This window comes from Panulirus ornatus, chromosome 23, assembly GCF_036320965.1.
Source record: "Panulirus ornatus isolate Po-2019 chromosome 23, ASM3632096v1, whole genome shotgun sequence".
Classification (NCBI taxonomy): domain Eukaryota; kingdom Metazoa; phylum Arthropoda; class Malacostraca; order Decapoda; family Palinuridae; genus Panulirus; species Panulirus ornatus.
Genome location: NC_092246.1, coordinates 3,783,775 through 3,809,236, shown reverse-complemented (window position 1 = coordinate 3,809,236; position 25,462 = coordinate 3,783,775). Strand labels below are relative to the sequence as shown.

The window sequence follows — 25,462 nt, the reverse complement described above, 5'->3', positions numbered from 1 at the left end:
AGTGATCATCCTCCTCGAAGGCTCAGAGTGGGGTGCCTAAATGTGTGTGGATGTAACCAAGATGTGAAAAAAGGAGAGATAGGTAGTATGTTTGAGGAAAGGAACCTGGATGTTTTGGCTCTGAGTGAAACGAAGCTCAAGGGTAAAGGGGAAGAGTGGTTTGGAAATGTCTGGGGAGTGAAGTCAGGGGTTAGTGAGAGGACAAGAGCAAGGGAAGGAGTAGCAATACTCCTGAAACAGGAGTTGTGGGAGTATGTGATAGAATGTAAGAAAGTAAATTCTCGATTAATATGGGTAAAATTGAAAGTTGATGGAGAGAGGTGGGTGATTATTGGTGCATATGCACCTGGGCATGAGAAGAAAGATCATGAGAGGCAAGTGTTTTGGGAGCAGCTAAATGAGTGTGTTAGCGGTTTTGATGCACGAGACCGGGTTATAGTGATGGGTGATTTGAATGCAAAGGTGAGTAATGTGGCAGTTGAGGGAATAATTGGTATGCATGGGGTGTTCAGTGTTGTAAATGGAAATGGTGAAGAGCTTGTAGATTTATGTGCTGAAAAAGGACTGATGATTGGGAATACCTGGTTTAAAAAGCGAGATATACATAAGTATACTTATGTAAGTAGGAGAGATGGCCAGAGAGCGTTATTGGATTACGTGTTAATTGACAGGCGTACGAAAGAGAGACTTTTGGATGTTAATGTGCTGAGAGGTGCAACTGGAGGGATGTCTGATCATTATCTTGTGGAGGCTAAGGTGAAGATTAGTATGGGTTTTCAGAAAAGAGGAGTGAATGTTGGGGTGAAGAAGGTGGTGAGAGTAAGTGAGCTTGGGAAGGAGACCTGTGTGGGGAAGTACCAGGAGAGACTGTGTACAGAATGGAAAAAGGTGAGAACAATGGAAGTAAGGGGAGTCGGGGAGGAATGGGATGTATTTAGGGAATCAGTGATGGATTGCGCAAAAGATGCTTGTGGCATGAGAAGAGTGGGAGGTGGGCTGTTTAGAAAGGGTAGTGTGTGGTGGGATGAAGAAGTAAGAGTATTAGTGAAAGAGAAGAGAGAGGCATTTGGACGATTTTTGCAGGGAAAAAATGCAATTGAGTGGGAGAAGTATAAAAGAAAGAGACAGGAGGTCAAGAGAAAGGTGCAAGAGGTGAAAAAAAGGGCAAATGAGAGTTGGGGTGAGAGACTATCAGTAAATTTTAGGGAGAATAAAAAGATGTTCTGGAAGGAGGTAAATAGGGTGCGTAAGACAAGGGAGCAAATGGGAACTTCAGTGAAGGGCGTAAATGGGGAGGTGATAACAAGTAGCGGTGATGTGAGAAGGAGATGGAATGAGTATTTTGAAGGTTTGTTGAATGTGTCTGATGACAGAGTGGCAGATATAGGGTGTTTTGGTCGAGGTGGTGTGCAAAGTGAGAGGGTTAGGGAAAATGATTTGGTAAACAGAGAAGAGGTAGTAAAAGCTTTGCGGAAGATGAAAGCCGGCAAGGCAGCAGGTTTGGATGGTATTGCAGTGGAATTTATTAAGAAAGGGGGTGACTGTATTGTTGACTGGTTGGTAAGGTTATTTAATGTATGTATGACTCATGGTGAGGTGCCTGAGGATTGGCGGAATGCGTGCATAGTGCCATTGTACAAAGGCAAAGGGGATAAGAGTGAGTGCTCAAATTACAGAGGTATAAGTTTGTTGAGTATTCCTGGTAAATTATATGGGAGGGTATTGATTGAGAGGGTGAAGGCATGTACAGAGCATCAGATTGGGGAAGAGCAGTGCGGTTTCAGAAGTGGTAGAGGATGTGTGGATCAGGTGTTTGCTTTGAAGAATGTATGTGAGAAATACTTAGAAAAGCAAAGGGATTTGTATGTAGCATTTATGGATCTGGAGAAGGCATATGATAGAGTTGATAGAGATGCTCTGTGGAAGGTATTAAGAATATATGGTGTGGGAGGCAAGTTGTTAGAAGCAGTGAAAAGTTTTTATCGAGGATGTAAGGCATGTGTACGTGTAGGAAGAGAGGAAAGTGATTGGTTCTCAGTGAATGTAGGTTTGCGGCAGGGGTGTGTGATGTCTCCATGGTTGTTTAATTTGTTTATGGATGGGGTTGTAAAGGAGGTAAATGCAAGAGTCCTGGAAAGAGGGGCAAGTATGAAGTCTGTTGGGGATGAGAGAGCTTGGGAAGTGAGTCAATTGTTGTTCGCTGATGATACAGCGCTGGTGGCTGATTCATGTGAGAAACTGCAGAAGCTGGTGACTGAGTTTGGTAAAGTGTGTGGAAGAAGAAAGTTGAGAGTAAATGTGAATAAGAGCAAGGTTATTAGGTACAGTAGGGGTGAGGGTCAAGTCAATTGGGAGGTGAGTTTGAATGGAGAAAAACTGGAGGAAGTGAAGTGTTTTAGATATCTGGGAGTGGATCTGTCAGCGGATGGAACCATGGAAGCGGAAGTGGATCATAGGGTGGGGGAGGGGGCGAAAATTTTGGGAGCCTTGAAAAATGTGTGGAAGTCGAGAACATTATCTCGGAAAGCAAAAATGGGTATGTTTGAGGGAATAGTGGTACCAACAATGCTGTATGGTTGCGAGGCGTGGGCTATGGATAGAGATGTGCGCAGGAGGATGGATGTGCTGGAAATGAGATGTTTGAGGACAATGTGTGGTGTGAGGTGGTTTGAGCGAGTAAGTAACGTAAGGGTAAGAGAGATGTGTGGAAATAAAAAGAGCGTGGTTGAGAGAGCAGAAGAGGGTGTTTTGAAATGGTTTGGGCACATGGAGAGAATGAGTGAGGAGAGATTGACCAAGAGGATATATGTGTCGGAGGTGGAGGGAACGAGGAGAAGAGGGAGACCAAATTGGAGGTGGAAAGATGGAGTGAAAAAGATTTTGTGTGATCGGGGCCTGAACATGCAGGAGGGTGAAAGGAGGGCAAGAAATAGAGTGAATTGGAGTCATGTGGTATACAGGGGTTGACGTGCTGTCAGTGGATTGAAGCAAGGCATGTGAAGCGTCTGGGGTAAACCATGGAAAGCTGTGTAGGTATGTATATTTGCGTGTGTGGACGTGTGTATGTACATGTGTATGGGGGGGGGGGGCCATTTCTTTCGTCTGTTTCCTTGCGCTACCTCGCAAACGCGGGAGACAGCGACAAAGTATAAAAAAAAAAAAAAAAAAAAAAAAATATATATATATATATATATATATATATTTTATTATACTTTGTCGCTGTCTCCCGTGTTAGCAAGGTAGCACAAGGAAACAGACGAAAGAATGGCCCAACCCACCCACATACATGTCCACACATGCACATATACATACCTATACATCTCAACGTATACATATATATACACACACAGACATATACATATATACACATGAACATAATTCATACTGTCTATCCTTATTCATTCCCATCGCCACCCCACCACACATGAAATGACAACCCCCTCCCCCAGTATGTGCGCAAGGTAGCGCTAGGAAAAGACAACAAAAGCCACATTTGTTCACACTCAGTCTCTAGCTGTCATGTATAATGCACAGAAACCACAGCTCCCTTTCCACATCCAGGGCCCACAAAACCTTCCATGGTTTACCCCAGACACTTCGCATGCCCTGGTTCAATCCACTGACAGCACATTGACCCAAGTATACTACATCATTCCAATTCACTCTATTCCTTGCATGCCTTTCACCTTCCTGCATGTTCAGGCCCCGATCACTCAGAATCTTTTTCACTCCATCTTTCCACCTCCAATTTGGTCTCCCACTTCTCATTCCCTCCACCTCTGACACATATATCCTCCTTGTCAATCTTTCCTCACTCATTCTCTCCATGTGACCAAACCATTTCAAAACACCTTTCTTCTGCTCAATCAACCACACTCTTTTTATTACCACACATCTCTCTTACCCTTTCATTACTTAATCAAACCACCTCACACCACATATTTCCCATAAACATCTCATTTCCAAAACATCCACCCTCCTTCGCACAACTCTATCTATAGCCCACGCTTCACAACCATATAACATTGTTAGAACCATTATTCCTTCAAACATACCCATTTTTGCTTTCCGAGATAATGTTCTTGCCTTCCACACATTTCTCAATGCTCCCAGAACTTTTGCCCCCTTCCCAACCCTGTGACTCACTTCTGCTTCCATGGTTCCATCAGCTGCCAATTTTTTTTTTCTTTTCTTCATACATATTTCCTATTTCCCGCATTAGCGAGGTAGCATTAAGAATGGAGGAAAGAGCCTTTGAGGGAATATCCTCACTTCGCCCCCTTCTCTGTTCCTTCTTCTGGAAAAGAAGTGCATCTATATTTCATCTGTATATGGATGCACCAGGAATGATGAGACGCTTTCAGCAAGGTCATAACATCATCATTGGAGGATGAAAACTACAGTCTGAGTGAAGAAGTTATTGGTCCATAGGAGTCCATCACATGTCTCTTCTCTTCCAAGAGTGGATGATAGAAAAGCTAATTCTAAATCTGACAGTTTCAGCCTTAAAAAAAAATCTTTATATAACTTTATCTTAACCCATAAAATATTGTCTTAATAAACTCTTGTCTGGAAAGTGTGTGGAATTCACTGACCTTCCCCTTAAAGCCTATGGCTATGAATTTACATACGATGGAGGTAAAATTAACCCTTTTGTTACATATCTTGATGTCTCAGGCTGTTCCCTAGTGATGTCATTTCTCTAAGATGTCATTTCTCTAATAAAAAATGGAAATTCTTATTTTGATGTCTTCACTACTTTCTGTTTATCAGAAACACAGTTTCCACATATGACACTACAATTCTCTGAATCAATACTGAATGGTAAAAACATTACTTTTCCAATCAAAATGTGAAAAATATCATGACTGATCATCAGTAGTACAAACATATGACAACAGACCTTCAGAAAAGGAATACAGTATCCAAAAAGCATACTGTACTTAAAATATCACCGACAGAATACTTTCATGTTATAGGGGAACGTACTGTAAATTCAATAGATTAATATCTAATAAAAATTCTGATGCATTCCTGTAAAGTGGCATGTTTTTTAAATGATAAAATTCGAAGCACAAATCTAACGGGAAAAAAATGGCTCTACTGCCACTGAGCAATGCAGCTAAAGGATTAATGCCAAAACCCTGAAATTGGGCACTCTTATGGCACTCTTATAAGTGGCAATGTATTACTAAACTTTCTCTCATCATCATAACAGAAAAAGAATTCTAAACAAAAGGATTTTCTTTTGTCTAAGATTTAAGATTCCTTATAGAAAGACTCAAAAGGTTTTCCAGAACAACATGTACTGTCTTTGAGTAGAGCTAATGTTATTCAAAAGGTCCTCTAGTAGGCATTCCCCAAATCTCTGTCAGTAAAAGTATTAAGAAAATCCATGCATGTATTTCCCAGAATTTAGGAATCTGAGACTAGCATCCTGCAAAAGAAGTTGAAGTCGTCTAGATGAACCTGCAGCATTTACAGAGAACCATGACATAGCTGAAGGAGTCTTTTGGCACTAAGACTATTTGTCCCACCTGGGGGTTATCAGCATTACTAAACCCCCAAACCAGTTAATCTGACATCTTTCCTAATAAGATGAACTGGGTTAAAAGATAAATCCATTCTAATAATTCCAATCCAATGACAAAGCATCTGTTGCAAACACCCAAAGTCTATAACTGGAGAAACACGTCAGTGTTAACATACTACTTCTAGGGATAGAGTCTCATTAGGGATGCTATTCCTAAGGAAATGATCTAACTCAAACCCTTCTTCCACACCAACATTTTTGCTGATATCCAACCTTGACAGGGCAACTACTCAGACACCAGTCACTCCCAAAGATAATAGGCTCTGAGAAAAAGGCCTGCAGACATAGCCAAGGAGAGAATCTTTTTCACTAACTCTTAAAGAGGAGGAGATATTGAAGTCTTTGTTCAAGCTAGTAACAGCATGTCCTGACTGTACATGAACCTCAAGAATTGCTAGCCTTTATGGGCAGGAAATGAGTGTGCAGCTTTTTCATGAGTTACTGACAAAAGTCGAGCCACACAACTAATGAGAAAAAACTACATAGACTGCTATCAAGCCAAGCAGCTAAAGGGTCAATGCTAAAACCCTGAAAAAGGGGTTCTTTATGGCCATTCTTATGAAAGTTAAGGGTGTTACTAGCCTTCTTCATGTCTAAACATAAGGCTTCACTCCAGTGCAGGACAAAAAATTCCCCAGGGAATGACTGAAAGTATATCCACACCAATTTGGTATTGTTAGATGTGTGAATATCATCTGTAAGGCATTCTCCAATCCTCCATCTGTAAAAGTGTTTCAGAAAATCTATTGTGTAAATCACATAATCTAGGACTTTGAGGTCAGGGTCTTACAAAAAAAAAAACCTGTGGTGGTCTACAAGAATATAAGTTATCAACCACGGAGATGGCATAGCTAAAGGAGACCATTGTCCCACCTGGGGACTACCCACACTACTAAACCCCTAAAACCAGCTACTCTGAAAAGATTTATCAGAAGATAAACTGGGTACAAAATGGGTACATGTTCCAGTAATTCCAAACAGACAAACTGCTGCAACTGTCCAATGTCGACAACTGAAGTAACATAGCAAAAGTCTTGTATTGGTTTTGGTGACAGAGACCCATTTGGGGTGCTACTCCTAAGGAGGGGAACCAACTGAAAGCCTCCTTCCTTACTAACATTTTTGTTGACATAATCTCAGATTTTCAGAGGGCATCTACCAAAACAGTGATTGCTCTTTGGAGATAAGAGGCTTGGAGAAATAGGCCCTTGGACAAAGCCAAGGAGAGAATCTTGTCAACTCACTCTTTTTGAAACAGGTTTTATCAAAAGCCTTTACTCATTACACTAATAGCAGCACTTCTGACACTGCATGATCTTTGTGAAATGAAAGCTCTAATGGGCTGGAAGTGAGATCAATGACATAATTGCGGTGGAGGTCGATGACTGGCCAAGGGCAGGCATAAATTAAGTGAGCTGCTGCAACCTTAAGTGGTTAGTAAGGGGTGAATATAAGGTAGCACTATAACTGAAAGTTCTGAACCTAATATTCTTAGAGCATATATCTCATTCTTGCAGGACGGACTGCAGAGGGGGAGATATAATTTTCTTTAAAAGAAAAAAATCTGAACAGCGTTCAAAACTAAGAGTGAGCATTCGCTACAAAGTTTACAGGTGCTTGCTATTCTTCAATTGGTAAAATGTGTGTGAGATTAATTTGGAGAAGCCAGCACACACACACACACACATATATATATATATATTTTTTTTTTTTTTTTTCTTTTTCAAACTATTCGCCATTTCCCGCATTAGCGAGGTAGCGTTAAGAACAGAGGACTGGGCCTTTTTCGGAATATCCTCACCTGGCCCCCTCTGTTCCTTCTTTTGGAAAATTAAAAAAAAAACGAGAGGGGAGGATTTCCAGCCCCCCGCTCCCTCCCCTTTTAGTCGCCTTCTACGACACGCAGGGAATACGTGGGAAGTATTCTTAATCCCCTATCCCCAGGGATAAAATATATATATATATATATATATATATATATATATATATATATATATATATATATATATATATATATATATACATGTGTGTGTGTGTGTGTGTGTGTTGGTGTGCTTAATCTAACAGTTAACCCCCTATGAGATATGGCATGTCAATTCACATCTAAAGGTAAATGGAATGAGTTCTCTTAGGCTGTATTGTTACCTCAGTCTTCCCTAAACAACACTCTAAAGAGTTCTCTGTCCATGGACTACCCATCACATTCAGCCTTGGTTCTATATCATGGGAATTCCCTTTCCTATTCATATTTCAGGAAAACTAACATAATCGCAGATCAGTTATTTTCAATAAGTCCAATTGTTACAAGGTGGTGGTTTGCATATTTCATTGTATCCATTAATGTTATAACCTTCTAAAAAAGATGTTTTACAAAGAATGTTAATGGGTAGTGATTAGCATTACTAACCATAAATAACCATGTGTGGCTGTTGACCTACACCCAACCCAGGTGTTCATCCTCCCCTCAAGGTTGATAAATGGGTACTTGGCTTAGGCTGGGGTGTGCGTATGTGTATAGAAACATGAGAGTAAAGAAATGGTACACATATACAAGGTTAAGAGACAAGGCAACATGACTAAAACTCTCTGTCTGTGACACACAAATCGTATTCACACGTCCCAGATTTTAACACAGTTTCCAAATACAATAGCAGTATCAGCAGACATATTAAACTGAAATGAACCTGAGATTAAGGATAATTTCATTTCTTATTTTTCTATTTCCAACTGCAGCCTCCACATCTCTACAATATAATGGGAAAAAAGTGATGATTGTTCTGTGCTTTTCAGCAAAACCATGGTTACCCTTGCTCCTTTAAAGGGTCAGGTTTCCAAATAAAATATACATTGATCATGTTCTCTCAAGTAGTACCCTTAGTTGCTATTCACTGCTTTGGTTAAGTTTACAGGTAATAGTTCACTTGCGTACACTAATCAGTGGATGTTACCAGATTTCCTCTGCATGTGCTTATGCCACAAGTGAAAAGTCACTTTGGGCAATCATCAATGAAAAAGAAGCACAATCTTGTCCAGGAACTTCTCACTCCAAAGGAGTCCAACTTTTTCCTATTACTGATTGTATAAGATCTAAAGCTGAAGGAACCTTGTAAGGGATCCTAGGATTATATCCTTATGTTGAATTAAATCTGCAGTACCTTACTTATGCTCAGATTAATGAGTAAGAAATATTGTCTGCCACTAATGCTACAACACTTCATGAATTTTGTATCCACCACAAAGTACTGTGCCATAGCAAAGTACACGGCAGCTTTGACATTTCCATTACAATTCAGTTTTGATAATATTTCTAGGGATAGAACTAAAATGGGCAAGAACTTGGGCCTGTAACTCCTTCCCTCCTGAATTTCCATAATCTAGTGGCAGGTGCAGAAGGAGCTAAGCGAGGAGTTTTCCTTGAAGGTTTAGCTGTATATTCCAGAAGCTACTTCAACATGGTGGGAAAGGCAAGCTGCCATATATAAGGAAAAAAATGATCTAACTCAGTTTCCTCGTGATATTATGAAATGTATTTAACTTCAGTCCAATGAAAACTGATCATATCATATGAAGTACTGTTGCAGAAGCACTCACTCAAAAAACAGAAATTCATTGCTTTTAATTTCAGCCACAGATTGATATCAGCACTGTAAATAAACAGCGGAACAAATAAACATAGGCATTTTCTAACCTATTTGCGAAGTAATAAAACAAAAAGATTTTCAAAATTCAAACTGTAAATATTGACAGATAAATGGTTTTTCGAACCATTACTAGATGGGCTACAATGCACAAACATAGGAATGATGGATACAATTACTGGGTAGTTGAACTTTTTGTTTGGGTTTCAGCTCCCTTAACTGGACTAGGCAGCCAGACATGTGTCCTTCAACACTCTTTCACCCAAATGATGAAATTATGGTTTCCACACAAAACTGACTTACTTGAATTTAATCATAGCTGGGCCCTTATCTCAAATTTTACTGTAACAATGGCAATAACATTACTTTGTCAAGTACAATTGCATGTTCAAATTCACAATAAAGTTCATAACCTAGACTAACACTGGATGATAAAAAGCAAATAATCATAACTGGGGACTGAAGAATTCCAGTATCACAGAACAAAATCATGCCCTTTAAAGATCAAAGGAAGAGTCTCACCAATTCATTACTGACCTATCCCTAAAGAGAAAACAACAGAGTCAGCCAAAAGACTTTGGTCCATCTCCAAAAGGACCACAGTAATAAGTCATTCCAACCCTAAGGGGAAGACGATACTACCTACAGGATCCCTTGGTTTATCCTTAAAGGGAAGTGGCCAAATAAGCTAACCCAAAGCTACAGGGAAGATAGCATATGAATCCAGCTAAATCAATTCATCCTCCTTGGAAAGATGGCAAAATCAGCCTACAAGCCAATTATCCATACGGATTCTCAATAATCATTATCTGTATAGCCAAACTAGTGATACTGTATTCCAAACGTTGCTGCTTCCAAAAAATTTAATACAAATACATTAATAAAGGATCAATTCACAAATAAATTTTGCCCAATGGAATAAAAACACAAAGCAATAAATTATTTGGATCTATAATGAACAGAGGAGCAGTACTTACAATATACATCTGTAAGCTATTATCTGGAAGATCCACTTATTGTTGGAAGATTTTCAAGAATTCTAAACACTTCATCCCCACTAGAGGAAGGGATAAGAGGGTTTTTGTGATGACCCTGACAAGAAGGGTCTTGCTGGAGCTGACCACAGCCCTGTTGACTTGGGGGTGGGCCTGTTGTTCAATCATGCTGGATCGTTTACACTCTGAAACAAAGCAGCAGATTCATTCAAAGCTATGAGTGATTCCAGTGCATGATGATTCTTTTTAAAATTCTCAAACACTCCACAATTCATACCAACAGGCAGGCAGGCCAGTCCAATAATTAGGACAAAAGGCTATGCTGATCCCATAATTCAAAGAAAATACATATTATCCTTGCAGAATGTTCACAAACTTTTTAGAAAAGTGAATCCTCTCCACTATCGTGCTGGGGTTGGTGGACAAGCAATGACTGCTCACTGGTTCGTGTGCTGGCTACTGCTACAGGTAAAGGGCATGTGGCAAGGAAGAAGAGGGGTCACTCACATGCTTCTTTACATTTCTCAAATTGCCTGAACTGTTTACTTTTGATCTTGCCAAAGGAAATAGTCTAGGTAGCCTGTCTTGGTAGACTATTGGGCACCACCATAATTCATCAAACACCATACAAGAAAAGAGAAATGGGATATAACAATGTCTGTAAGGCTGGGTGAAGCTTAATACTGCATAACTTATTACTCTGACAAAAAGAAAGGCAGCGGTAGTAGTTTGAAGATTTTTTTTTCTGCTTGAACTTTCAAACCACAAAGACCTGTGAATTAAGACGTGTCTTAAAATGGGCAGCACAAAACCCAAAAAAACAAGAAGTCAAATTGCCTTTAGATACTAAGTGAATGGCTTAAACTGTTCTTGTCTAAGGTTGCAAATTAACTAAATCACACAGCAGGTAGTAGTGAAGTCTACATGGGGGAAACTTTACAAATACAACCAACCATCATTTGAAGAGAAGCCTAAAAATGCCATTACAAGAAAAAAACTCCTCACCAAGATTGTTTCCATTCATAGTCAACAAATAACTACTAATTCAAAATCAGAAAAATAATTCTCCAGTATATATTCTGAAACCCTAAAAACATGTGGTGGTGTTTTCTTAAAAAATTTCTAAATAAGGCCCAAGTGCTGCTACTTCCTCATTAGATCAGAACGAAAGACTACAGAGAAATCAATTTCAAAGGGACAGATAAGGCAAAAGTATACTTCCTACTACTATTGACTGCACGATGGGCTAAGAAAACACACAATACACCATGGAATATCTGGAATTCTAAATTCCTAAATGAAGGAGAAATATAGAGAAGAATGTCTTCCTATAACTGAATTACTAACAATCTAAACATCTACTTGGAGTAAAAAAGAAAAAAAAATCCATGGTCACTTGTTTCCTTTCCTTGGAGCTACAAACTTTCAGGAGAAAAACCTTAAGGAACAAGAAGTTTTCTCCTAAAATGTACCTTTGCTCACACAATCCTTATCCCTTACGAGATGGTTGACCTCATATAAGGATCTCTTAGGAGGATGCATTTAACCTCATATAAGGATTACTATCTAAAATGGCTGCCTTTGCCATGGTAGTAAAATATGTGACCATTAGCACTTGCAGTGGCATCCCATGCATTGTTTCCAGACTCTACAGCCTTATGACCATTAGCACTTGTAGTGGCATCCCATGCATTGTTTCCAGACCCAACAGCCATAGGTTTTTCTGATATATAAAAGAACAAGAAGAGATGTCAAGGATGCTGTACAAGATCTGCATCTTCATGTTTCATAATCATTTTTGTTGCTTTATTACTCCACCAAGATTAGTAATACTTCTGATGTTTAACCATTTGTAACCTTGATTGAGACAAAAACAAAAATATGCCTGGCAGCAGTGCCCCACAAGTTAAAGTGGGCAGCATTCACAGACAATGACTTGGCAGGCTGAGTTGTACCTAACTGTAATCAAATCGTTCTGCTCATGCTAGTCATAAAATCAGACTTGCTAAGATATCTTTCTTTAAATATTTTGAACTTTTGCCTTAAGCATACAAAGAACCTTACTGTAATTTGCTTCATCGAAGGTCAAAAACGCACACAAACTCCAGCGTATATGTATATATACAAGAAATACTACGTGAATGGGGGCAATATGGGTGCATAACTATCTCCCCAGTAATCATACAAACTTACCTTATGTCAAAGTATGCAACTAATCCCAATTATTTTTTTCTCTTTCTTTCATTTGACTGTTTCATGGAAACACCATCTTTTACTTTTCTCCTTCTCTCTCTCTCTCTCTTTTGAACATGAAGCTCTAGCAAGAGAAGAAGTTTATTACAGTATAGCCAATCAAAAACTTAACCATTTTCAAAGAACCACTTTCAAGGCAGTTTGAATGGTAAAATCATAAACATCTTCAAGAGCCCCATTGTTACAAAAATGGATGGGCTCTAAACACTTGCCCCATGCAGGATTGTCTACCTCCACTAGTACAATAAAAGTCTGCATATAAAAACAACCAAAATTAATATCTTCATTTGTATGAAAGAATTTGCAGTCTTCAAAAACGAAATGGGTCAAAAGGACCAAAACAAAGCAAGCAACAAGTGATAAAAGGAACTGAAAACATCAATTAGAGGATCTGAAAGCAAAAAATTTACTACTGTGGCCAGTCCCTAGAAACACTAAAGCAGTTATTGAGAGTGTATACCTGATAAAAATGTGAAAGGCTTATCCTACTTAAAGTTCTAAAATTATCATCGGCTGAAGAAGAAAGCTGTTTTGAGTCTGCAGTCCCAGGTTAAGTCTTTATACAAAAAATATTAACAGTAAGAAATTCCTACAATGAGAACGAAAAGGACACTAAAACGTACACCACTGTTAAACGATTAGGCTACCAATGCAAAATGTGTAAAACATAAGTAGCTCTAACTCTAACAAAATAAAGAATGAAGCACTTTAAAAACTCAGTTAAAAATGCCCTACAAAATACTTCTCAAAAGGGGCACAAAATGAACATGAAAGCTTCTTCAGAAACAAAAGTCACAAGATCTACATTTCTAAATCATTCATCTACCTCTTTTAATAAGAATTAGCATATGTATCACACTGTACAACCATGCACATCAAGAAACATGGCACTGTGTAAGTAAAGTTATCCAACTGTCCATTGTTTCTAGTAACACCAGGTCTTATGGCAAACTGACAAAACCAAAGAGAATTAATCAATATACGATCCTAATGTCCTTTTATAAGGCCCCTGCAGCTTAAAGGCTTCTCTTAAATCAGTAGGAAAATTATTAATTCCTTTGGAGTGAACAACTCCTAGATGTGACTCTACTCCTTTTCATCCAATGACAATGACATACCCTTGCTAAAGCTGATGTTTCACTTGTAGTGAAACCAAATGCAGGCAGACTCTGTTTTCATAGGTGTTCCACAACAGAGGTCTCAACCATTAAAATGGTTACCAAAGACAGATTTCAAATTCAGCTTTTAGCAGCAAAAAAAAAAAAAAAAATAAAAATCCCACCCCCTGCTGAATAATTCTTATTCAATTCAGTAAATGCAAATCAAGTTAACTTCCTTGTCCAGTAAAGATATATCACTTACTTTCATCTACAATATTATCAATATCACATACATATTGCAAGAGTTTTGGAAAGAGGGGCAAGTATGAAGTCTGTTGGGGATGAGAGAGCTTGGGAAGTGAGTCAGTTGTTGTTCGCTGATGATACAGCGCTGGTGGCTGATTCATGTGAGAAACTGCAGAAGCTGGTGACTGAGTTTGGTAAAGTGTGTGGAAGAAGAAAGTTAAGAGTAAATGTGAATAAGAGCAAGGTTATTAGGTACAGTAGGGTTGAGGGTCAAGTCAATTGGGAGGTGAGTTTGAATGGAGAAAAACTGGAGGAAGTGAAGTGTTTTAGATATCTGGGAGTGGATCTGGCAGCGGATGGAACCATGGAAGCGGAAGCGGATCATAGGGTGGGGGAGGGGGCGAAAATTCTGGGGGCCTTGAAGAATGTGTGGAAGTCGAGAACATTATCTCGGAAAGCAAAAATGGGTATGTTTGAAGGAATAGTGGTTCCAACAATGTTGTATGGTTGCGAGGCGTGGGCTATGGATAGAGTTGTGCGCAGGAGGATGGATGTGCTGGAAATGAGATGTTTGAGGACAATGTGTGGTGTGAGGTGGTTTGATCGAGTGAGTAACGTAAGGGTAAGAGAGATGTGTGGAAATAAAAAGAGCGTGGTTGAGAGAGCAGAAGAGGGTGTTTTGAAGTGGTTTGGGCACATGGAGAGGATGAGTGAGGAAAGATTGACCAAGAGGATATATGTGTCGGAGGTGGAGGGAGCAAGGAGAAGAGGGAGACCAAATTGGAGGTGGAAAGATGGAGTGAAAAAGATTTTGTGTGATCGGGGCCTGAACATGCAGGAGGGTGAAAGGAGGGCAAGGAATAGAGTGAATTGGAGCGATGTGGTATACCGGGGTTGACGTGCTGTCAGTGGATTGAATCAAGGCATGTGAAGCGTCTGGGGTAAACCATGGAAAGCTGTGTAGGTATGTATATTTGCGTGTGTGGACGTATGTATATACATGTGTATGGGGGGGGTTGGGCCATTTCTTTCGTCTGTTTCCTTGCGCTACCTCGCAAACGCGGGAGACAGCGACAAAGTATAAAAAAAAAAAAAAAAAAAATACATATATATTTTTTTCATACATATTCACCACTTCCCACAATAGCAAGGTAGTGTCAAGAACAGAGGACTGAGCCTTACAGGGAATATCCTCACTTGGCCCTTTCTCTGTTCCTTCTTTTGGAAAATTAAAAATGAGAAGGGAGGATTTCCAGCCCCCCACTCCCTCCCCTTTTAGTCGCCTTCTATAACACGCAGGGAATACGTGGGAAGTAATCTTTCTCCCCTATCCCCATGGATAATATATATATATATATATATATATATATATATATATATATATATATATATATATATATATATTTTTTCATACTATTTGCCATTTCCCGCGATAGCGAGGTAGCGTTAAGAACAGAGGACTGGGCCTTTGAGGGAACATCCTCACCTGGCCCCCTTCTCTGCTCCTTCCTTTGGAAAATTAAAAAAAAAACGAGAGGGGAGGATTTCCAGCCCCCCGCTCCCAATATATATATATATATATATATATATATATATATATATATATATATATATATATATATATATATATATAAATATTTTTTTTTATTTTGCTTTGTTGCTGTCTCCCTTGTTAGTGAGGTAGCGCAAGGAAACAGATGAAAGAATGTCCCAACCCACCCACATACACATGTATATACATATATATACATACACAGACATATACATATATGTACAAATGTACATAATTCATACTGTCTGCCCTTATTCATTCCCATCGCCACACATGTATATACATAAACGCCCACACACACACATATACATACGTATACATTTCAATGTATACATACATCTACAAACATACACATGTACATATCCATACTTGCTGCCTTCATCCATTCCCATTGCCACCTCACCACACACAAAACAGCATCCCAGCACCCCCCACCCCCTTCTAGCGAGGCAGTGCCAGGAACAGGCGAAAAAGGCCACATTCATTCACACTCAGTCTCTAGCGGTCATGTGTAATGCACCAAAACCATGGCTCCCTTTCCACATCCAGGCCCCACAGACCATTCCATGGTCTATCCTAGATGCTTCACACACCCTGGTTCAGTCCATTGACAGTACTTTGACCCCGGTATATATCATTCCAATTCACTCTATTCGTTGCACACCTCTCACCCTCCTGTATGTTAAGGCCTTAATCGCTCAAAATCTTTTTCACTCCAACCTTCCACCTCCAATTTGGTCTCCTGCTTCTCCTTGTTCCCTTCACCTCTGACACATATATCCTCTTTGTCAATCTTTCCTCTCTCATTCTCTCCATATGTCCAAACCATTTCAACACACCCTCTTCTGCTCTCTCAACCACTCTTCTTATTTCAACACATCTCTCTTACCCTTTCATTACTTACTCGATCAAACAACCTCACACCACATACTGTCCTCAAACGTTTCATTTCCAACACATCCACCCTTCTCCATACAAGCCTATCTATAGCCCATGCCTCGCAATCATAAGAAATTGTTGGAACTACTATTCCTTCAAACATACCTATTTTTGCTCTCCAAGACAATGTTCTCTCCTTCCACACATTCTTCATCGCTCCCAGAACCTTCGACCCCTCCCCCACCCTGTGACTCACCTCTGCTTCCATGGTTCCGCTCACTGCGAAGTCCACTCCCAGATAAGTAAAACACTTCACTTCCTATAATTTTTCTCCATTCACACTTACATCCCAATTAACTTGTCACTCACTTCTACTTAACCGAATAACCTTGCTCTTATTCACATTTACTCTCAACTTTCTCCTTTTACACACTTTTCCAAACTCAGTCACTAACTTCTGCAGTTTCTCACACAAATCAGCCACCAGTACTGTGTCATTGGCAAACAACAACTGACTCACTTCCCAGGTCCTCTCATCCCAACAGACTGCATACACGCCCCTCTCTCCAAAACTGTTGCATTTACCTCCCTAACCACCCCATCCATAAACAAATTAACAACCATGGGGACATCAAACACCCTGACTGCAGCCTAACCTTCACTGGGAACCAATCACTTTCCTCTCTTCCTACTCATACATATACCTTAAACCCTTGATAAAAACTTCTCTGCTTCTAGCAGCTTAAAACCTTCCACAAAGCATCTCTATCATATACCTTCTCCAGATCCATAAATGCCACATATATATCCATCTATTTTTATAAGTATTTCTCACATACATTCTTCAAAGCAGACACCTGATCCACACTTCCTCTACTACTTCTCAAAACACATAGCTCCTTCCAATCTGACGCTCTGTACATACCTTCACCCTCTCAATCAATAACCACCCATACAATTTTCCAGGAATACTCAACAAACTTTTGTCTCTGTAGTTTGAACATTCACACTTATCCTCTTTGCCTTTGTACAATGGCACTATACATGCATTCTGCCAATCCTCAGGCACTTCATTATGATCCATACATACATTGAACATCTTTACCAACCAATCAACAACACAGTCACCCCCTTTCTCAATAAATTCAACAGCAAAACCATCGAAACCTAACACCTTGCCAAATTTCATCTTCCTCAAGACTTTAACCACCTCTTCTCTCTTCATCAAACCACTCACCCTGACTCTCTCACTTTGCAAACCACCCTGACCAAAACATCCTACATCTGCTGCTCTATCATCAAACACATTCAACAAACCTTCAAAATACTCATTCCATCTCCTCCTCACTTTATCACTACCTGTTATCACTTCCCCATTGCCCCTTCACCGATGTTCCCATTTGTTCGCTCGTCCAATGCACATTATTACACCTCCTTCCAAAACATCTTTTTTTCTTTTATTATCATACTTATCGCTGTTTCTCGTGTCAGTGAGGTAGTGCCAGGAAACAGGCAAAGAATGGCCCAACCACTCATATACACACATATATATACATAAATGCCCATGTACACACATATACATATCAACAAGTACACATATAAATACACATACAAAGACATATACATATATACACATGTACATATTCATACTTGCATGCCTTCATCCATTCCTGACGCTACCCTGCCTCACAGGAAATGGCATCACTACCCCCTGCTTCAGCGATGCAGCGCCAGGAAAACAGACAAAAAAAGGACACATTCATTCAAACTCAGTCTCTAGCTGTAATGTGTAGTGCACCAAAACCATAGCTCCCATTCCACATCCAGATCCCACAGACCTTTCCATGATTTACCCCAGATGCTTCACATGCCCTGGTTCAATCCACTTGACAGCACGTTGACCCCAGTATACCACATTGTTCCAATTCACTCAATTCCTTGCACACCTTTCACCCTCCTGTATGTTCAGGCCCTGTTCCCCCTAAAATCTTTTCACTCCATCCTTCCACCTCCAATTTGGTCTCCCACTTCTCCTCATTCCCTCCACCTCTGACACATACATCCTCTTTGTCAATTTTTCCTCACTCATTCTCTCCATGTGACCAAACCAATTCAACACACCCTTTTCTGCTCTCTCAATCACACTCTTTTTGTTTCCACACATCTCTCTTACCCTTTCATTACTTAATCAAACCATCTCACACCACATATCGTCTTCAAACATTTCATTTCCTCTGCACAACCCTATCTACAGCCCATGCCTTGCAACCATATAACATTGTTGGAACCACTATTCCTTCAAACATACCCATTTTTGCTTTCCAATATAACATTCTCGCCTTCCACACATTCTCCGACACTCCCAGAACCTTCGCTCCCTCCCCCACCCTGTGACTCACTTCTGCTTCCCGATTAACTTGTCCCTCAACCCTACTGAACCTAAAAAACCTTGCTCTTATTCACATTTACTCTCAGCTTTCTTCTTTCACACACTTTACCAAACTCAGTCACCAGCTTCTGCAGTTTCTTAACCAAATCAGCCACCAGCGCTGTATCATCAGCGAACAACAACTGACTCACTTCCCAAGCCCTCTCATCCACAACAGATTTCATACTTGCCCCTCTCTCCAAAACTCTTGCAATCACCTCCCAAACCACCACCATCCATAAACAAATTAAACAACCATGGAGACATCACGCTCCCCTGCCACAAACCAACATTCAGTGGGAACCAATCACTTTCCTCTATTCCTACCATGGAAGCGGAAGTGAGTCACAGGGTGGGGGAGGGGGCAAAGTTTCTGGGAGCTTTGAAGAATGTGTTGAAGGCGAGAATGTTATCTCGGAGAGCAAAAATGGGTATGTTTGAAGGAATAGTGGTTCCAACAATGTTATATGGTTGCGAGGCATGGGCTATAGATAGGGTTGTGCAGAGGCGGGTGGATGTGTGGGAAATTAAATATTTGAGGACAATATGTAGTGTGAGGTGGTTTGCTCGAGTAAGTAATGAAGGGGTAAGAGAGATGTGTGGAAACAAAAAGAGTGTGGTTGAGAATGCAGAAAAGGGTGTGTTGAAGTGGTTTGGTCACATGGAGAGAATGAGTGAGGAAAGATTGGCAAAGAGGATTATGTGTCAGAGGTGGAGGAAACGAGGAGAAGCAGAAATCAAATTGGAGGTGGAAGGATGAAGTGAAAAAGATTTTGAAGGAACAGGGCCTGAACATACAGGAGGGTGAAAGGCATGCAAGGAATAAAGTGAATTGGAATGATGTGGTATACTGGGGTGAACGTACTGTCAATGGATTGAACTAGGGCATGTGAAGCGAATGGGGTAAACCATGGAAAGTTTTGTGGAGCCTGGATGTGGAAAGGGAGCTGTGGTTTCGGTGCACTACACATGACAGCTGGAGACTGAGTGTGAATGAATGTGGCCTTTGTTGTCTTTTCCTAGTGCTACCTCATGCGCGCATGGGGGAAGGGGTTGCCATTTCATGTGTGGTGGGGTGGTGACGGGAAAGGATGAAGGCAGCAAGTGTGTTGGAACCAGTATTCCTTCAAACATACCCATTTTTGCACTCCGAGATAACATTCTTGCCTTCCACACATTTTTCAATGCTCCCAGAACTTTCGCCCCCTCCCCACCCTATGATTCACTTCCGCTTTCATGGTTCCATCCACTGCCAAATCCACTCCCAGATATCTAAAACACTTCACTTCCTCCAGTTTTTCTCCATTCAGACTTACCTCCCAGTTGACTTGTCCCTTATTCACATTTACTCAGCTTTCTTCTTTCACACACTTTACCAAACTCAGTCACCAGCTTCTGCAGTTTCTCACCCGAATCAGCCACCAGCACTGTATCATCAGCGAACAACAACTGACCCACTTCCCAAGCTCTCTCATCCAAAACAGACTGCATACTTGCCCCTCTCTCCAAAACTCTTGCTGGAAATGTAATGTTTGAGGACAATATGTGGTGTGAGGTAGTTTCATCGAGTAAGTAATGAAAGGGTAAGAGAGCTGTGTGGTAATAAAAAGAGTGTGGTTGAGAGAGCAGAAGAGGGTGTTTTGAAATGGTTTGGTCACATGGAGAGAATGAGTGAGGAAAGATTGACAAAATGGATATATGTGTCAGATGTGGAGGGAACGAGAAGTGGGAGACCAAATTGGAGGTGGAAAGATGGAGTGAAAAAGATTTTGAGTGATCGGGGCCTGAACATGCAGGAGGGTGAAAGGCATGCAAGAAATAGAGTGAATTGGAACAATGTGGTATACCGGGGTTGGGGTTGACGGGCTATCAATGGATTGAACTAGGGCATGTGAAGCATCTGGGGTAAACCATGGAAAGTTTTGTGGGGCCTGGATGTGGAAAGGGAGCTGTGGTTTTGGTGCATTATACATGACAGCTAGAGACTGAGTGTGAACGAATGTGGCCTTTGTTGTCTTTTCCTAGTGCTACCTCACGCACATATCGGGGGGAGGGGGTTGTCACTTCATGTGTGGCAGGGTGGTGACAGGAATGAATAAGGGCAGACAGTATGAATTATGTACATGTGTATATATGTATATATCTGTGTGTGTATACATATGTATACGGTGAGATGTATAGGTATGTATATGTGCGTGTGTGGACATGTATGTATATACATAAGTATGTGGGTGGGTTGGGCCATTCTTTCGTCTGCTTCCTTGCGCTACCTCGCTAATGCGGGAGACAGCGACAAAGTAACAAATGAATAAATACATTCGCTCACATCCATTCTGTAGCTGTTATGTGCAATGTACCAAAACCATAGCCTCCTATTCACAAAGAGCCCCAAAAACCTTTCAAGGTTTCTCCAAGCTGCTTCACATCATTCCAATTCACTCTATCCTGTGCACGCCTTTCACCCTCTTACTGATATTGAGTGAAGGTGATATGCTTAAATTTTCATATTCACTTTTTTCCTACATCATCTGCGACGTTCAGACATATCCAAGTAGATTTTTTCCCTCTCATGTATCTAGCATTCAAATTCACCATCTTTCCTATGCACTTCACAAATAATCATTCTTTACCATGAAATTTTCTATCACCACATAAGGATATGGCATGTGGTGTAATTTGCTTTACAGATTTTTACATTTATTGAATATAAAGGAAACTGATTTTTGATAAAAGCTGCAATATTCTCTTAAAACCTGCTGTTTTCTTACTTTTATGTCTTTAAGATGTTTTTAAAGTCAAGTCTGTAAACTTCTACAATACAGTTAGGTTGGAAAAAATATAGACTTACATTCTGAAGCCCCTATGCAGCAAAATAGGCAACACAATATATATTTCTGTTCCACCATTGCAGCAAACTAAACCTAAGTAAGCCTCACTTAAATGTAGTGAAGCTGTGAGACTCTGCAGTGTATACTAGAATTCTACGTCTGATAACTTACAAAGCAGGTCCCTTTCATGAATTCTGTTAGTTCTTCACTCTCTAAAAGTCTAAGGCCCAAGCCTTCTTCCCAAAGTGCACAAAAATTAACAAAAGAGCAATGTTTACAACAATTCAAATATTCCAACACAATATCTATTCAATGCCTGGTAGCAGAGAGCACCAAAATTTCTACTACATTACCTAGGCTGTACTACAGGAGGAATAAGACTATGACACCTACTGCCTCTGCTTCTTACAAGATGTCTCTTTCTCTTTTGGCCTACCTAAGGGCCGAGTTCAAAACAACTTGACCGTCAATTCAAATTCTGTTCATATGAATGTAATCAAAGCTTCAAGACAAGTCAGCTGTTCCTCATTAACATGAGAATCTGAAGAAATTTTTCTCAAACTTTAAAATCCTGCCCTGATATCTTGGAAATTTCCAAAGTTTGAGAGAATATGAAACCTGAACCTCTTTGGGGTGCTGGTGAATTATGATTAACATCACTGATGCTTGCAAAGCTACAAGAGCTTATAAAATGTATGACACATAAAACTTAAGCTACTTAAAGCATTTTTAAAGATCAAGAAGCTTATACAAGTTACTGCAATGAACCTGTATAACCACAGTGCAGAAAGAACTTACTGATGCATTAGAAATCTTCCAATTACAAATTTGCAAATCTTTCCTTAAACTTCCTTACAGTCTGTGCATGAAGCTGACAAGCAGAACAATAAGGACACAATAAACATCTCCATTAGTGTGCCAATAAAAAGAGGACAAAAAGATACATACATTTTCCCCACTGACTTTCTCACTCACCCTGTACTTGTTCACAGGAGACATGCTGTCTTAATAGACAGATCAAACTAAGGAGCTGACATGTTTGCTGCCTTCTGCTAGGTGAACTGCTGCCTTGAGATTGGGGTACTTCACTGGTAATTACTTAAAAAAAATGTGCAAAATTACTAAGCTACTAAAGTTAACTTGGTCTGCAATTCGTGGATCCTTTGTGGTTGTTGGTATAATGGTAAATGAGTAGTTTGACTTCCCATACTATGAAGTTTATGCTGCCTTTTGCAAGACGTGTCTTAAGGCACAGGTCACTGCAGTGTACTGTAAAGCACAAAGAAACAGTAAACTGTGGGCTATGTGCTGTTACAATATGTAGGTGAGGTGATGAACTCTGTCTTGGGTCTCCAGGAGCCTGAAAAGGATGAAATCCATGTCCTCAAAATAAAAATTCAGTGCAACTCATGGCCTGAAGTTTCTCAAGTTGGATGAATGTTACCCATTCACACCTGAACTGAATGGGCAAAAGACCCCAGACACTAAAACCCTATAACTAGTACTGTACCCAATCAGACATGGCATTCACTCCAAAGGGTTGCAGTGTTAACAGCTAAAAGTAAAAAATCATCAATAGGAGAAAGGAAAATATAAAAAAGTTCTTACTCTGACAAAATTATATTTCTCACAACCCTTCAAACTCTTTCATATATGACAACATAACAAGAGTCATCAGTCCAAGGTGCAGCACATAAGTATAATACACCGCTCAATACTTATCCTGCAAAAAGTACAGTATTCTCATGTTACCAAAATTACCTTTCTAACTAAAACAACAGTGCACATCATGCACTATCATGATTTACATCCTAACTGAAAAAATCAATTATCATGAACTTGCTTACTCTGGAATTTCTATAACCCCACCCATCCTTAGAGGATTCTTTTATCCCATTCTGTCAGGATAGCACCAAAATATTTGATTAAACTTTCTGAGTTAATTATTTATTTCTCCTTTCATTTAGTCTTTCAATTTTGATTACCTGGGCTAAATTCAGAGTAAGTGTCTGCGGATTTTGCTTAAAAAATTTACGCCCATGCCATATGAATTAAATTTTGAGGAGCAGGATTCAATCTGAAGTTGATACAGATAAAAAATTACATAAACATATGAGTAAATACAGCTGGAAAGGCTGACCAAATCTAGTGATGACAGCTTATATCAATAAGAGTGAACAGACCATTTCTTTTCAAATAGTTTCATATTTATGAAATGAGAGAAGCACTGATAACAAAAGAACCCATACAGGCCTCCAATGACTGAAAATGAAACAGAAATAGTAAAGTACTAGGAGTAAAGGTGTCACAAATGCTTATACAAATCAATTCATGCATCTTTTCTGAAAATGGGTATATACAACTGATGTACTGGAAACTTCCGAAGGATATTAGGGTAAGCAGTAAGACCTCTTGCCAAGGGACATGGGAATGGCAGAAAAGATAGGTGTCACAGACATGGTGACTTTTAAAAACATAAGATTGGATGGGAGGGAAAGGTTGGAGAGGAAACGATATCAGAAGGGAATAAGGGTACTGCTGGTACAAGACTGAAAATGATGGGGTATGGATATAGGTATCTGGGTGGAGGATAGGGGATTGACAATAGTGGGTTAGTTCTACAAAGGTTCTCCTTGACCAAATTCTGAATTAATGAGGCATTGGTACACCTGAGCAAGCTGCTTTTGGATATTATTTTCAATGCTATTAATAGAGGAAGAAAATTTTGCAGATAAATTTTCCATCTTGATTGCCTATGACAGCTCTTTTAGAAGATGGACTAACTACAGCAACTACAGAGAGACGTTTCTTGCTCATATTTCTTTAATCACAGGCTTAAGCTAACCTGGCAAAGCTCTTGTATGCAGCAGACATTGGGTTGATACAAAGAGGAACACGGTCACGTGCTAAGTGGCTCATTATGAACTTGTGAAGACGATCTTTCACCTGAGACATTGATCTCAACTGCAAATAAAAATAAGAATATGAGCTTGATAAACAAGGTTTTTAAGATGTCACACAAATGTACTACAGTATAAACAGAAACACTATACAAAAGGGTTAAGAAGTCATTACAGTACTAAAACCAGAAACACTGCATGACTTATATCACCTCATGACCTTTTTCCTAAGCACTGAATGTGTCATAAAAATCAATCATGAATGAATGAAATTAGTTAAGGAGAGTTAATCCTATGTAAATTGTACATATATATTATTTTTATTTATTTGCTTTGTCGCTGTCTCCCGCATTAGCGAGGTAGCGCAAGGAAACAGATGAAAGAATGGAACAACCCACCCACATACACATGTATATACATACAATGTTATATGGTTGTGAGGCGTGGGCTATGGATAGAGTTGTGCGGAGGAGGGTGGATGTGCTGGAAATGAGATGTTTGAGGACAATATGTGGTGTGAGATGGTTTGATCGAGTAAGTAATGTAAGGGTAAGAGAGATGTGTGGAAATAAAAAGAGCGTGGTTGAGAGAGCAGAAGAGGGTGTTTTGAAATGGTTTGGGCACATGGAGAGAATGAGTGAGGAAAGATTGACCAAGAGGATACATGTGTCAGAGGTGGAGGGAACGAGGAGAAGTGGGAGACCAAATTGGAGGTGGAAAGATGGAGTGAAAAAGATTTTGAGTGATCGGGGCCTGAACATGCAGGAGGGTGAAAGGCGGGCAAGGAATAGAGTGAACTGGATCGATGTGGTATACCGGGGTTGACGTGCTGTCAGTGGATTGAATCAGGGCATGTGAAGCGTCTGGGGTAAACCACGGAAAGTTCTGTAGGGCCTGGATGTGGAAAGGGAGCTGTGGTTTCGGGCATTATTGCATGACAGCTAGAGACTGAGCATGAACGAACGGGGCCTTTGTTGTCTTTCCTTGCGCTACCTCGCACACATGAGGGGGGAGGGGGATGGTATTCCATGTGTGGTGAGGTGGCGATGG

At 40.0% G+C, this 25,462-nt stretch overlaps 1 protein-coding gene across 3 annotated transcripts in view; it reads right to left on the bottom strand.

Annotated features, from left to right (window-relative positions):
- nmo (serine/threonine-protein kinase nemo) overlaps positions 1 to 25,462 on the bottom strand; it is a 283,198-nt gene that overhangs the window by 10,812 nt on the left and 246,924 nt on the right. For 2 of the 3 annotated variants that reach the window (XM_071676425.1, XM_071676426.1), the window contains exon 9: positions 24,358 to 24,476. In XM_071676425.1, coding sequence (XP_071532526.1) covers positions 24,358 to 24,476 — 119 coding nt within the window. Of the gene's footprint in view, positions 1 to 10,208; positions 10,412 to 24,357; positions 24,477 to 25,462 lie in introns of all 3 variants that reach the window. The other variant, XR_011714425.1, reaches the window with a different exon arrangement.